A 13,889-nucleotide genomic window follows, 5' to 3' on the forward strand; every position below is an offset into this window, starting at 1 on the left:
ACAGAGGTTCTTTGTAAGCCATCTGGCTTCCATGAGAGATTCGTTCATAAGGCTATCCACATATACAAGCACAGAGACAATTTCAACCGGGAAGATGGATTCTATCTTAGCAATCATTGGAAAGATTTGATAAACCATTTCAGGTCTTAATTGATTGTTCACGCTTACAGTGGCTTTCAGACAGCATACATTATAAAACAATTTCGTCTCCCCCCTCCTCTTTTCAGAATATAGATGGACTAGTCCTGGGTAAACTGCCAAATCGTTGCGCGTGGCGCTAACGTTTTTTATAAATAAATAAATGCGCCGTTTAAAAATAAATTTATGCGAACCAACACACCTGAAGACGACCATTTGAGTTATGGTCGAAACGTCGTGAGAATTTTTTATTGTTTTATATATATTTTATTATTTTGTTGTTTCTCTTCAACGTGACTTTACCGAAAAAACTAAGAATATCTTAACACCTGTTTTGTTGCCAGATTAAAGGGGAAAAACCCTATTATCATATTTTGGTACTGGCAAAGGAGATCCCATGATGTATCTGTATTTGTATTGTATATTAAGGCTTTGGCAGAGTAACTTTGAAAATAACATTGCCCCCCTTAAACTCTCTGACAGCGGTGATACTGCTCACGGGTTGGGAGTCGTCATCATATTGAATGTTGTAGTTAATGTTTGTATAACTTACTATAAACACAACGACAAATTTCAGTAATTTTCAATGTCACCGGCCACGGATGTTATCCATGACCAGCAATCAAACTGGGGTTGCTGGAGTCATGACGCAACGAATTAACCATTGTACCACCGCTCTTCAACGGCCAATGACTCGCACGTTTAGTATACTTGACATCGTTTTCACAACAATCATTCACAATTTCACGCTCTTACTCAAGTATCCAGATGTTTCAGTGATGCGGAGCCACGTGTAATAACAACCCCAAGCCTCTGTTAGAATACAAAACGGCCTGGATGCTCTTAACGCAACCGTGCTTGGCTTTCGCCAGGTAAGAGTCCCCGAGAGACATGCCCCTGTCTCTTGCAGGAGAATGTCCTCGCTTGTGCAAAGCGCTCATCTTTGCTCTTTCCTGTCGGCCAAGTCCCCCCGGCTCCCTTCTCTTCCTCCCTGAACTGTCACTGTGGTAATGCTTTGATGTTGTCTGCCGGCGGCCAAGTCGCACTTGAGAAAAAGGGCTTCTTAGCTCTACGGGGATTTGCTCGGGAAATACATTTCTCATTCTAAACCTTGGACGGACGACAAAGTTACGGTGAAAACATTAAGGCGGGGCGCCGCGGGGTCGAGATGTTACCTGCATCGCGTGGTATGCAGGAGGTCGTGGGTTCGATCCCGATCCCGACCCTGACGCCTGTATAGAGTATTTGGAGATTTGCATGTCCACCCTGACGCGTGCCGTATATTCTGAGTTTGTGTGGCTCTCTCTCTCTCCGTGGTGGCGTGGATTGCCCCCCCCCCCTCCGGCTACTCCGGGATTTCTCTCCGCATTTAGAAACACTCGCTTAGAGTATTTGGCTACTATAAATGCCCACGTGATAAGCCACTTCTTTGAGCTATCATTTGTGGCCAGGTCGCTTCTGAAAACGAGCTATTATGTAGCTCAGTGGGACTTACCTTGTAAAATAATGAATAGTTACATCGTTAATTTGTTGTATCCCGACACCGTTTTTAGATGACGCGGTGAAGCCAGACGGGACGTGTCTCGCTGTACATGTTGTGCTTTACTGGGGTATCCTAGCGAAAGCTTACCCCACAATATAGCACGTTGCAGAAACTTGGCTTTTCTTTATAGAGTAGATAGTGCAAGTGGATCAAAAGGTGAACTATTAAGTTTAATGCGTGGTAGCTGCTGTTAAAACAAGAAACGATTAAACGTGTAGTTCAAGTGTTAGATTGCAGCCAACAAGGCTACATCTTGAATTGCAAACGAGTTACCAACTATTTACAGGATATAGTAATAGGTTTTACCCTTTTAACTGGCACAAAACTGACACCTTTATTCAAGGCATCATGTTTACAATAACCACAACACAAGCAGTCAAAATGCAAACGAAAGAGACAACTCTGATAATAATATGCACTGTCCTTGAATTTGATTGGTCCACACCCGAGACGGCTTTTCTTAGAGCCTAGTCTCCACTTGTGTTGGACCAGAAGACGCCAAAAGGCGTACAACTCAAAAACAACGCACTATCAGAGTATTGAGGGCTCGGGGCGAACATTTACATTATGAGACAGGATGCCACGAAGTTCTCGTTGATGGTCTCTACCGATGAAGCACCGTGTGTGTCGAAGCCGGTCCAGAGTTTGCTTGTCTTGAACAATACTGTTGAGATTACGCACTCTGAGAAGGCCTGGTGCTTGACGAGACGTGTAAAACAATAGTTGTGTATATATATATTTTTTAAAAACTGTATTTTGTTTGATGCGGACAATATGTATTAATTCGTTCATCGCACGCATGGTCAGCGAAGGAGCCGTCGCTCCAAACGTGTGACCTCTCTCGCGACGGCATTCGCACAAACTGCTCTTTGGGCTGCCATACATTTGCGTCTCGAGTGATTTGTTTGATACACGGATTACGGGGCTTGCTCGCAGTCCTCACTTCGATCGTCGACCGCCAACTGAACCGCGGGATTGTCCGCAGGAGTTTGCGCATCGAGGTCGAGGCTGGGCCGACGGTGTCCCCACGGAGTTGTCGCCGCAAGCCGTTCTCCTCCCTCGAACTCAGCCACTCAAGCCCCAGGAGGACCGCTCTCGCGGACGCAACGGCGACACGTTTTGTGACGAAGTCGAACCATCGGGATGCCATATTTATTGTCTGCTTATGAATGTCGGACGCTTCAAGCGTGCCTCGGGTCTCATCGGAGGGTCGCCCGCCAGGGGTCATCGCTGAGCCAAAGACGAAGTTTAAAACCTCGAGATGACCGTGTCCCCGGGTCGATCGCGAAACGTCTTCACTCCTCGCAGCGCAACCGCGTAACGTCACAAAGTTACCTTCTTGCGATTCGAAGACGCGTGCGTCATTACACGCTGCACACGCGCCCGATGATTGTTAAACAACATGCCCCCCCCCCCCACGTGACGCAGAGAGACGCGTCAAATTGAGTTGCGCCTCGCGAGTGCCCTGCACGTGGAGACGCGTTTAGCAATCATCACGCGCGTGTGCAGCGTGCCACTATTCAATGTGTACTTGAACGGAGGTGAGTGGGTAAACCTGGTGCGATCATTTAACCGTGGTGCGTCGTGGAAAATGGCAATTTGGGGGACCCTTCTAAGACCGGTGTCTGATGACGTACAATATGCAGTTCATGTCTGTCAATCAATCCACCTGCTTGATGGGGGACCTCCCCAGGCAGTGCAGGTCGTGGGAGATTATTTGAGCACACTTTGCCACGCCGGTCAGAGCGAGTTGGTGAAGGCGAGAGGCAGGTACGGGAGCGTGGACGATCCGGTGCAACAATTGATTTCGCTTCCCAGCAAATATGAAACCTCGGGAACAATGTTTTGGACCAACCACGTGCTAACGTTGACTCCAGTGTTGCATATTTACTGGGGTTCACTGCCCTCTGATGCCATCCACGTGCCCTCCTCCCACTCCCGCCACCACACGCGCAGCAACGCAGGCTGTATATATATATCGCGCTGTAGGCTCTGCTCATTGATTGCAGGTGCGCATTTTCACAAGTCGAAGAGAGTGCCAAGTTGTGTGCGCCTGGGGAGCAGAAGGCGCTGCACTTACACTCTCGGTGACCCGAGTTCGAGTCCCGCTCACGGCCACCAACACCAGTGACGATAAGCGGGACCGGTTCTGGGCATCCCCGAGGTCGACTCAGCCTCAAATTAATATCTGGTGCGGTGTGTAAACATCGTCGCTGGGAAGACAAAGGCGGCCGGGCATGGTGCTGGCCACCCACCGCCTCGCGTGCCGTGCCGGTCTTCATAAGCGTCCGCTAACAGCACTTGCCCCAACAGTCTGTTAAGGCTATACGGGGGGGTCTTTGTCTTGGCAATACACATCATTGTCGGCAATAATCAATCTACTGCTGGATGAAGACCCCAAGTCGCTGCCTCGCTGCCACCTCTCACGAACCCGACGATTGATCCACCTCGCACCTGGACGTGAAGTGATTTCATCGCTCCATCTCCTTGGCTGACGTACCTCTGAGACGCGTTTCATTCCTTAGCTACCACAGCCAGAGTACAGCATCCGTGGTGTTGGCCATCGACCGTCGTCGTTCTGAATGTTTAATACACACGCGGCCTTAATAAGTGCTCGCTAACGGTGCACGAACACACACACAGCCTATTGTAGACCGTCAGTGCATCACTCCTAACTTGGCCCCGAATTCTGTCGCCTTGTGTTTTGAGAGTGGGTGATGGGGTGGGGGAGGGCGAGGGGGTCCTAGGAGATGGGGTGGATGGGGTGGGGGTCTGAGGAGGAAGGGGAGGTGGGGGCACAATTAAATCTCGTGTGCCCAGCGACTCACAACAGATGCAGAGTTGATCCCGACGGCGTGTTACAGATTTAACCGTAGCTCGCGATTGCTGCTGGCTTCCCACACGCAGATACACGCGTGCATGCATATATGTATACACATCGGCACAAGCATACAAACACAGAAGTAGAAATAAACACACACATATATAGACGCACATACATACACACACATAGACATACATACAGAAACACATACACACATATACATACAAAAACAAACATCCCCGTATAGCCTGACCAGACTGTTGAGGCAAGTGCCGTGAGCGAGCACACACACATAAACATACAGACACACTGTTAGCGACAGCACGTACACACACACACAAACGCACGCACACATACCCATAAGCTCACAACAAACACACGTAGACATAATCTCATACACACAACACAAAAACGCAGGCCACACACACACACATTCACGCACACATTCACGTACACACACAAAAAACCACACCCCCATATATATACACAGCAACCCTCATACATCCATCCACACACAATACATACCCACACTCACACACACCCGCACGTATACACACACGTATACACACACGTATACACACGCACGTATACACACACACGCAGACTCTCACTCTCACACGGGTCACCGCTTTGTTCTAAGGGACAGCGCAACGATTGGAGCCGCCTGCACGTCCCCAACGAAGTTCGTGTAGCAGCAGCAGCAACAGCAGCAGCGCAGTGATGCTGATGGGCTGAGCGCAGGGAGAAGGAGGAGGCTGAAGATCAACAACGGAGGAGAGAGAGAGGAGGAAGAGGGAGAGGTGCAGCAGTGGAGGAGAGGGGAGAAGGAGGAGGAGGCTGAAGAGCAAGAGAGGAGTGGAGGAGGTTGGGCGAGGAGCAACGTGAGAGGAGCCTCCGTCGCCTGCGCGTAGCTGACGTTGATGCCGAGGAACGGCAATAAGTTCACATCCGAGGTGGCACCGTTGAGCCTGATCGTTGCTTTTAGGAGCGTGCCGAGGGTGCCGCAGTCGCACGCCGTGGAGGAGTGATACGGGAGGAAGCAGAGGCGGCGGAGCATCGGGAGAAGAAGAGGGGGGAGGGGGCGGACTGAGGAACAGCAGCGGAGAAGAGGAGAGGAGGAAGACGAAGAGACAGAAGACGACGAGGAGAGGGAGATCATGGGGTCCGTCGCCGGGTCGCGCATTCGCCGTCGCGCGTCGCCTCTCCTGGTGTCGCTGCCGCCGCCGCTGCTGCTGCTGCTGCTCGCTCTGCGCTGCTGCTGCTGGGCGCAGCCTCCCCTGCCGCCTCCTCCTCCTCCTCGGCTCCCGTGGGGCGCGACCTCTGCGCAGCTGCGCGGGCCCTGGGCACGCGGCCAGCCCGCGGTGCGTCCAGCCATGCTGCCAACGGCGAGCGGCGGGTAAGCGCTAGAACGTCGAGATGCGCTAAGTTGGTTCGAGTTGCTTGGAGTTAGAGCACGGGGAGTTGGAACCACCTGGGGGGGGGGGGGGGGGTTAGAACTTTCGGAGTTGAAATGCGAGGAGCAAGGAGAGTTTGAATTTTAAGGCTTTTGTGACTGCAGGAATTAATATTCTTCGTGTTGTGATCTAAACGTAGTTTTTTTTTAGTTTGTTTTGTGATCGAAACGTCGTAGTTTTGTTTGTTATTTTCTTTGAACCTATCGACGTGACTTTTACCGATAGACCCAAAGCGTAAGAGGTTTTTTTTTGAATGTCGAGAAACACGCCTCGGGACTTGTACCGTCAAGTGTGCTGATGCAGGGGACGGCAGCCGTGGCCGCACGAGCGGCGCTCTTTAAGGACTGCCTCGTGACAGATGTTTATTAAAGACCCCCACCGTCTCGTGTTCACCAACACGGTTGCATTGCGGCTCTTGATATATTGAGGGGTTTTTTTCTGTTTGTTTTATTGTATCGAAATCCAAAAAAAATTTCTCTGTTATTTTGGTTGGCCGACCCCAGGGTCTAGAGCAAGAGTTAGAACGCGGAGAGTTGGAACCACCTGGGGAAGGGTGTGGGGTTTGGCGTTTGGACTTCGAGAGTTTAAATTTTTAGAGCAAGGGTTCGAATGTCGAGAAATAGGCGTTGGAACTTCGACTGTGAAGGGACTCGAGTGAGAGAGAGAGAATTTCCAAGGTGAGAAAGTGTCGAGGTATAATATCCGGAGTTAGTATGTCGACGATACGAGTTGGAACGTGAAGCCTCAAAACAGATATGTTTAAACATCCATTGTTTTACTGGCGTCTCCTGGCCACTTTGTAAGGTTGGAGTTGCTTTGGAATCATTTGACTTTGGGGGTCTTATGATCGACTCTGCAGCAGTTCAGCAGCTGAGACATCAGACATGAGGATGCGATACTAATCATCATTCTATCGCAAGCATCACTCCGCACAGATAAAAAATACATTGCTCTTTTAACAAAAAAATCGTTCGTTTTTCAGTCCGATTGTCCTGGTAAGAGTCGTGGCGGCAGCGTGTTGAGTAGGGCGGTCCAGACCTCCCTTCCCCTGGCGATAGACTCTAGCTCTACATTACTATACAATACTACACTATACACTATACTAGACACTACTATACACTACATTATACACTGCACTATACACTACACTATACACTACACGATACACTACTGTACACTACACTATACACTAATATATACTACATTATACACTACAATACACTACACTATACACTATACTATACACTACTATACACTACACTATACACTACTATACACTACACTATACACTACAATACACTATTCTATACACTACACTATACACTAATATATACTACATTATACACTACAATACACTACACTATACACTACACTATACACTACTATACACAGACTCTAGCTCTTCCTGGGGAACTCCCAGGCGTTCCCAGGCCAGCCGAGCGACGTCGTCCCGCCAGCAGCAGCAGCGTGGTCCTGGGCCGGCCCCGGGGTCTTCGCCCAGTGGGACGTTGCTGCTGCCCGGTAGATGTCCGGGTAGAGTCTATCGGGGGGCATCCTTACAAGGTGCCCGAACCATTGTTGGGACATTGTTTTTTTTTTTTTTAAAGCGTTATAGTTCGGGACCGCCGCTCGTATCGCCACTAAAAACTTCATAACCATCGCCATCATCACCACCACCACCACTACCACCAACTTGTATCTTCTTGATCACCATCTCCTCCGTCACCATCAACATCTTCCACGAGGAGCTCCGTTTCTACCGCAACCATTATCGCCTCCAATAAACTTTCATCGCTCCCATCAATCACCAGAGCGACCATTACTATCTCTATCGCGATCACCGCCAGCATCTGTTTCCCCAACATCCATCCAAAGACAAAGATCCCCCGTATAGCCGTGACAAACTTTTGTGTGAGCGAGCACCTATGAATGCCGGCATGGCACACGAGGAGGTGGGTGGTCAGCACCACGCCCGGCCGCCTTTGTCTCCCCAGTGGCGATGTTTACACATCGCACCGGGTACTCACTTGAGGCTGAGTCGACCTAGGGGAGGCCCAGAACCGGTTCAGATAATCGTCACTGGGTGTTGGTGGCCGCATGAGCGGGAGTCGAACTCGGGACTGGCGGGCTCGTTGGGCAGAGCGCGATCCACCACTGCAACACTACCGCTCCCCTACTATGATTAGTACACTACACACACACACCTGTTGCACTGACCGTGAGGAATAACCACAGAGCTAGAGAGGGTGGGTGGGTGCGTGCGTGAGTGGGTTGGCTGACGGCGGGGGGTGGCGTGACGGACACTCGATCCTTTGCCGCTGCGTAATTGCCCTCGATTCCTTGGGTCAAAAATAAATAACGAAAAAGTGCAACAAAAGTGGCAGTGTTGTCCCGGTAAGGGTGGCAGGGGGTGAAGTGAGGCCAGGTGCAGCGCTGCAATTCCTTACACACGTCACTGCTGGAGGAAGGTCCCTCGCTTGACAGAGCTCCCCCCCCACCCCCCTCTACTCCCTATAGCGTTAAAGAGAGTTGTTTGGTCCACTCTGCCACACCGGGAGAGGTGGGAGTAACAGCCCACGCTTTACCCCACCAATATCAATGCATCCGCCATTCGCTACGAAGTGACGGTGACGTCACCACGGCGCCTGTGCCAGGCTAGGTGCCACGTGAAGTGTCGAAGGCTCGCTAACAGGAGGAGGTCTCGGGACAGACCCAGGTGCCATGGGTTGGCTGACTGAGATGACCGGTAGATGCACACCAGCTGTACTACTGTGCCAACTTGATGCATTTTATCCGCCCGGCGCTCCGCTCGTTGTTGTGAGCGTCGCTCCTCCGCCCTCCGTTGTTGCTGTTGGAGGGCGACTGCCTCCAGCTGCCCAGTAGCGTCCTTCACGAGCCTCCTCCACAGAGGCAGATCTTGACACCGCTGGTACCAGTTTTCGACAAGTCTATTCAGCTCCAAGTCCTCCTGTACCGCATCACTCCATCTCTTCTCCAACCCACCAGCCGATCGATGAAATGTTTGGTGTAACTCATTGACACTTCTGGGTGGACAGTCGGGGTTAGGGTAGCGGGAAATGAAGAATCACAGTGGCAGCACAGAACATTGATAGCGAATTGTATTGGGGGGTGGGTGTCTGGAATGCTATTCATCTGAACACTTAGAAACAGGCACTGAGATTATTCAGATTATTTTGCTGATGTAAATTTCCACGCGAAAAGCCACTTTGTTGGGGCTATCATTTGTGGTCAAGTCGCATCTGAAATCTAAGATAATATCTCAGTGGGCTTTACCTGGTAAAATAAAAACAAGTTTTATTTGTAAGTTATTTGTTTATCCTTTCCTTTACCTTGCACTCCTATCGTGTTTTTGTGTTGTTTGTTGTTGTTGTAACTTTCTGACCCCGCCCCGACTGGACATCTGTGAAAAAAGAGCTTTATAACTCATCGGATTCCTCCAGCATAATTAAATATTCATATTCTGATCATGTCGACTCCGTGTGGCCTCTCCTCACGTTCAGGCTCAACATCTTCAGTGGTTTATTCTTCCCTGCCCATGAACCGCTTGCCCACGCCACCCCCTCCTCTCTAGAATATAAAACCACCCACTATTTGCAGACAGCGTCTTGAGACACGATCACAGAGTTAGACGCTGCTGTGCAAAACTCGACGCTTCATTGTAGTCGTAGGCGAGCGTGGGGCCGGCACTGGCATCCATCGAGAACATTGTGACTACTTTGGGCACGTGCTGCTCACATGTCCTACCGATCCTTCCAACAGCCCTTACCTGCACCTCGCCATAATCCCACGATCCACAAATTTGACCTAATCTTGGCCCTAACCGTAACTTCAAAGCTGACCATAAACCTAGCCATGGCTAGGAGTCTTTTCCAGTGGACAACTGGAGTTTCCTTGAGTTGATCCGTAAAGACCTCTGCTGCGTTACTCAAATAGCTTCGAATAGATACACTTATTCGTATTTGTACATAAAAAATAACTGTTTGTCAGTAAACATTTTTTTTAAATGTAATTCTGGTCAGGCCTCATGGTGTAAAAGTGAAGTCTCCAACTCTTATTCTTCAAGAAAGACCATTGCCTGAAACGTCACCTATTATTATATACGCTCCCTTTTAAGGCCACGTTGTTGGTGACGGACGTGTGGAGTTTTGTATTTTGTTACACCTGTGTATGACCTCATCCCACGTTCTCACTGACAGTGGCCAGCGTGACTTATTGGACGCCCGATGAGAGGATAGGCGAGGGTGGCTGAGAGATCTCCGTACCCCTAAGCCCTCAACCCCTCGCCCTCAGCCCAAGCCGGACTCTTAACATCTCACCACGCTGTCGAGATGTTAACTAGCTTGACGAGTGCTGTATATTTGGAGTTGTCGTGTGTCCCTCTCTCTCCGTGGTCGCGTGGATTTTTCTCCTGGTCCTCTGGTTTTCCCCCTCCACTTTTAGAATCAATATGACATTTAGAGTATTTGGCTGAATTTTGACTTAAAACTTTCGTGACTGCAGGAATTCATATTGTTGTTTTTTTCGGTAAAGTCACGTAGATAGAAAAAAAATACAATTAAAAAAATACATTATTTATCATTTGTATTAAAAATTGTATTTTATACATTTTTATTTGTATTTATCTACGCAACTTTACCGAAAGAACCAATAATGGTATTTGTCTGCTATACATTTCCACGTGACGGACGATAAGCCTTACCTGGTCAAATAAAACAGTTGAAGGGTTTTTCTTATTTTTCTGTTGACCGTGATCCTCTTGCCTCTCCGCTCGCCGCAGGAACTGGTGCCCGTACCCGGTGAGCAGGAGGGTTCCGTGTCCCGTGCACAACGGCACCGAGGTGTACGTGCGTCGCGTGATGCACGCCTGCCACTGGGCCAAGGGATGCGTCCCCAAAATCAGGTGAGCTCACCAGCGGGTCACCGTGACGATAACGACGACGACAACATCAACAACGACGACGTCAACTTGTAACGCGCCGCCAACAGCCGCAAAATCAGTAGCCGCTCGCTCTAGAATCGGAGATTTTCCAAGGTTGGACTTAGGAAGAGAGGAAGGGAGCTGACCCAGGCATTGCAATAAATTTAAGGAGACGCGTAAAACCTTGCCCGTTTTGCTCCTCGGGTTACATGCAGATATTTTAAGTCCGCGGAATGGTTAACGACAGCAAAAAAAAAACTATCGTGCCAAACCGCGTGACGGTTGGTGTGACGTCTGACGTTTTACAACCACGTGCTGAGAGCTACTCGCTCCTCTGCCTCACAAGGGCACGATCTATGAATGTATGTCTGTGAGCACAGACTCAAACGCTAAACGGCCAGAAACAAACAGCGCTATTATACTTGCACTAGAGCAATGTTAATATAGGAACGTGAGGTGGTGGTGGAGGGACGGGGGGGACGATGGTAGTGAAACACAGCAGTCGGTCTGACCGTGGTGATGTATGTACGGCATGTTGAACTTCTTTCGCACCGTACTTTTCCAATCGCGTTAATCGGAGGTGCGGGGCGAAGAACAACACACACGACACAAAAAGCCAGTTCCAAAGAAGTGAGTTTTCAATCTAGACCATTTAAAAGCGACATAGCTCCAGCGGCTTCCGAATATCGGAAGGAAGAGCGTTCCAGACGGGGCTTGCAGAAGCTCATCTGAAAATGCCGCGATGCGGTGACCACCGGATGACGACCGGAGTTCCACGTGGCGATGGTTTTACGCTCCGTGACGCTGAGAACAATCTCTCGGCTCAAATCGAGCTCCATCCTCTGCGCGGATTTTCCAGCCAACCCCCCCCTCCCCCCCTCACTCGTCTCTCGCATTTGGAGCGAGCGTAGCGGCCACATTCTTAAGCCACCGTCCAGCGTCCGCGCCGTGCCGCCTGCCACCGCCGTCACCCTTTTGATGCCAGGAAATAAATACTCGGCGGTTCGTTAGCGGCGGGAGATGACACGCGCGCACGCATGCACGCGCACGCACGCGCGCACACACGGCTTACGCAAGGCATTGAGTTACTTCGCGCTATTTTGAGAAGGGGGGCGCGCGGGGGGGGTGGGGGTGTGCATGCTCAGTTGGGGCGTTGCTGCATTCCCGTTGTAAGAGGGCGGCCCCCCGTAATGGTTGTACAACTCTCGGAATTTTGTTTGTTTCAGTTACCCACCGAAGGTCGTTTCGATCACGCCCTATTATTATGTGTGGGTACATTGGCACGCGCACCGCCCGTTGTGTCGATCCACTGCTGGACGAGGGCACCCCACTCCCCCCCCCCCCGCGCGCGCCGTGCGTGTCGTCGTGATGGTTTATTCGAACAGACTTCACCGCTGTGGTCTGTGCGGGTTGGTGAAGGTGATGGGGGGGGGGCAGGATAATGAGTTTTACCGCACTGCCTTCTGCTAGTGTAAACGCCCATTACATCTGAAGTTAGCGCGCAAATTTGAGACCCATCCACACCCACCAAAGCACTTAGCCTGGATCAATGTTGCTTAGCTGCTGAGATCTGACGACACAGGGGGCAATGATGGTTACTTTGTTTTATACCCTCCCCAGACGACCGACGACCCTAATTCCTGACCCAGCTCAGACGCCTCGCTCTCTATGTGCACCATGCCACATCTCTACCCCAGCCCTACACTGTGCTCCTCCATCGGCTCAACTGTGCTGCCACCAGACCTCTGCCCCTGCCATCATCTATCCTCATCCATGCCCATTTCCCCATACCCCACTGCCTCTCGTCCACGCTGCACCAATCAGACACCCTCACTCACCATCACATTCCCTGCCTTCACCTACTCCAGCAACATCAGCTCCATTCCCAGCCCCCTGTCCCTCCATCCATTCCATCGCCTTCCGCACTGAACGCCGTCGGGATTGCATCTTAAAGCGCCCTGGAATGGGCACTATGTAAATGCGAAATAGAATAGAATGGGTATAAAAGTATGTTGTTGTTTTTTTACCAGTTGGCAGACCACGGGAAGGGGAGTAGAGTCAGCAGTGCTAAAGGGCAGCAGACAAGGGGCACGATGACTGGGGGAGAGGGGGGGGGGATGCCGGGACGGAAGTCCCCCCAAGACAAACAAAGGGGGCGCGGCTCGAGATGAGCAGCGGAAAGAAGAAAGGTTAGGAGCGCCGGCGAAGGAAGGGGGAAAAAGGAATGACCGGGCCAAGATATCAGGCACGAGAGGTGATGGTGTTGACGAGAGCGGAGGGATAGAGACAGGTAGAGAAAGAGAAGGAAGGAGTGAGCAGAAGTGACCTGCACGGAACGGCGTCCGTTTTCACATGGGGCGTGGAGAGGGGATGTACTCAGATTCGCGTGATTTGAGGAAGCCTTGAGCTGATTTAGGTATAGAGCACAGCAACCCCCCCTCGTTGTGTGCCGTGCCGGCCTTTATGGGTGCTACTCGCTAACAGCACTTGCCCCAACAGTGTGTTGAGGCTATATGGGGAATCTTTATCTTTGTGTGCGTGCGTGTGTCGTCCTGGCAGCTACCGCAGTGTGGTGCGACCGACGTACCGGCTCGCGTACCGCCTCGCGTCCGTGCTGGAGTGGCGATGCTGCCCCGGATTCACGGGGAAACGCTGCCAAGACGGTGAGGACCGGTGTGTGTGTGTGTTTAACATCTATTTTGACCACGTAGTTCGTGAAGCCTTCAATAGCTGTACCGGGGGAATTTCCATTTGGTACAGATATAATGGGAGGCTGATCGATGCCCGGGTGCGGTCAAGGGATGGCTCCCTATTGGTCAACCACGTTATGCATGCCGATGATTTGGTAATTGCTGCTCATTCAGAGGAGGAGTTGGAGGCGCTGCTGCTGAACTTGGAGCGTACCACTAAGAGGTGGGGCCTTACCATCAGCCCCACCAAAACTAAGCACCTGCCTGGGTATTTTGTACCATCGGACACTCCACTCCCACA

At 50.8% G+C, this 13,889-nt stretch overlaps 1 protein-coding gene across 1 annotated transcript in view; it reads left to right on the forward strand.

Annotated features, from left to right (window-relative positions):
- The first annotated feature begins 4,471 nt into the window (after positions 1-4,471).
- The window catches only part of LOC116950185 (uncharacterized), a 127,134-nt gene continuing 117,716 nt past the window's right edge, over positions 4,472-13,889 (forward strand). Inside the window, exons 1-3 of the mRNA XM_032967750.2 lie at positions 4,472-5,901; positions 10,758-10,880; positions 13,458-13,561. Of these exons, the coding sequence (XP_032823641.1) occupies positions 5,663-5,901; positions 10,758-10,880; positions 13,458-13,561 (466 nt within the window). The 5' untranslated portion in view covers positions 4,472-5,662. The remainder of the gene's footprint in view (positions 5,902-10,757; positions 10,881-13,457; positions 13,562-13,889) is intronic.

The sequence above is a fragment of the Petromyzon marinus genome, chromosome 38 (genome assembly GCF_048934315.1).
Source record: "Petromyzon marinus isolate PM22_M1 ecotype Great Lakes invasive population chromosome 38, UKy_Petmar_22M1.pri1.0, whole genome shotgun sequence".
NCBI classification, from domain to species: Eukaryota; Metazoa; Chordata; class Hyperoartia; order Petromyzontiformes; family Petromyzontidae; genus Petromyzon; species Petromyzon marinus.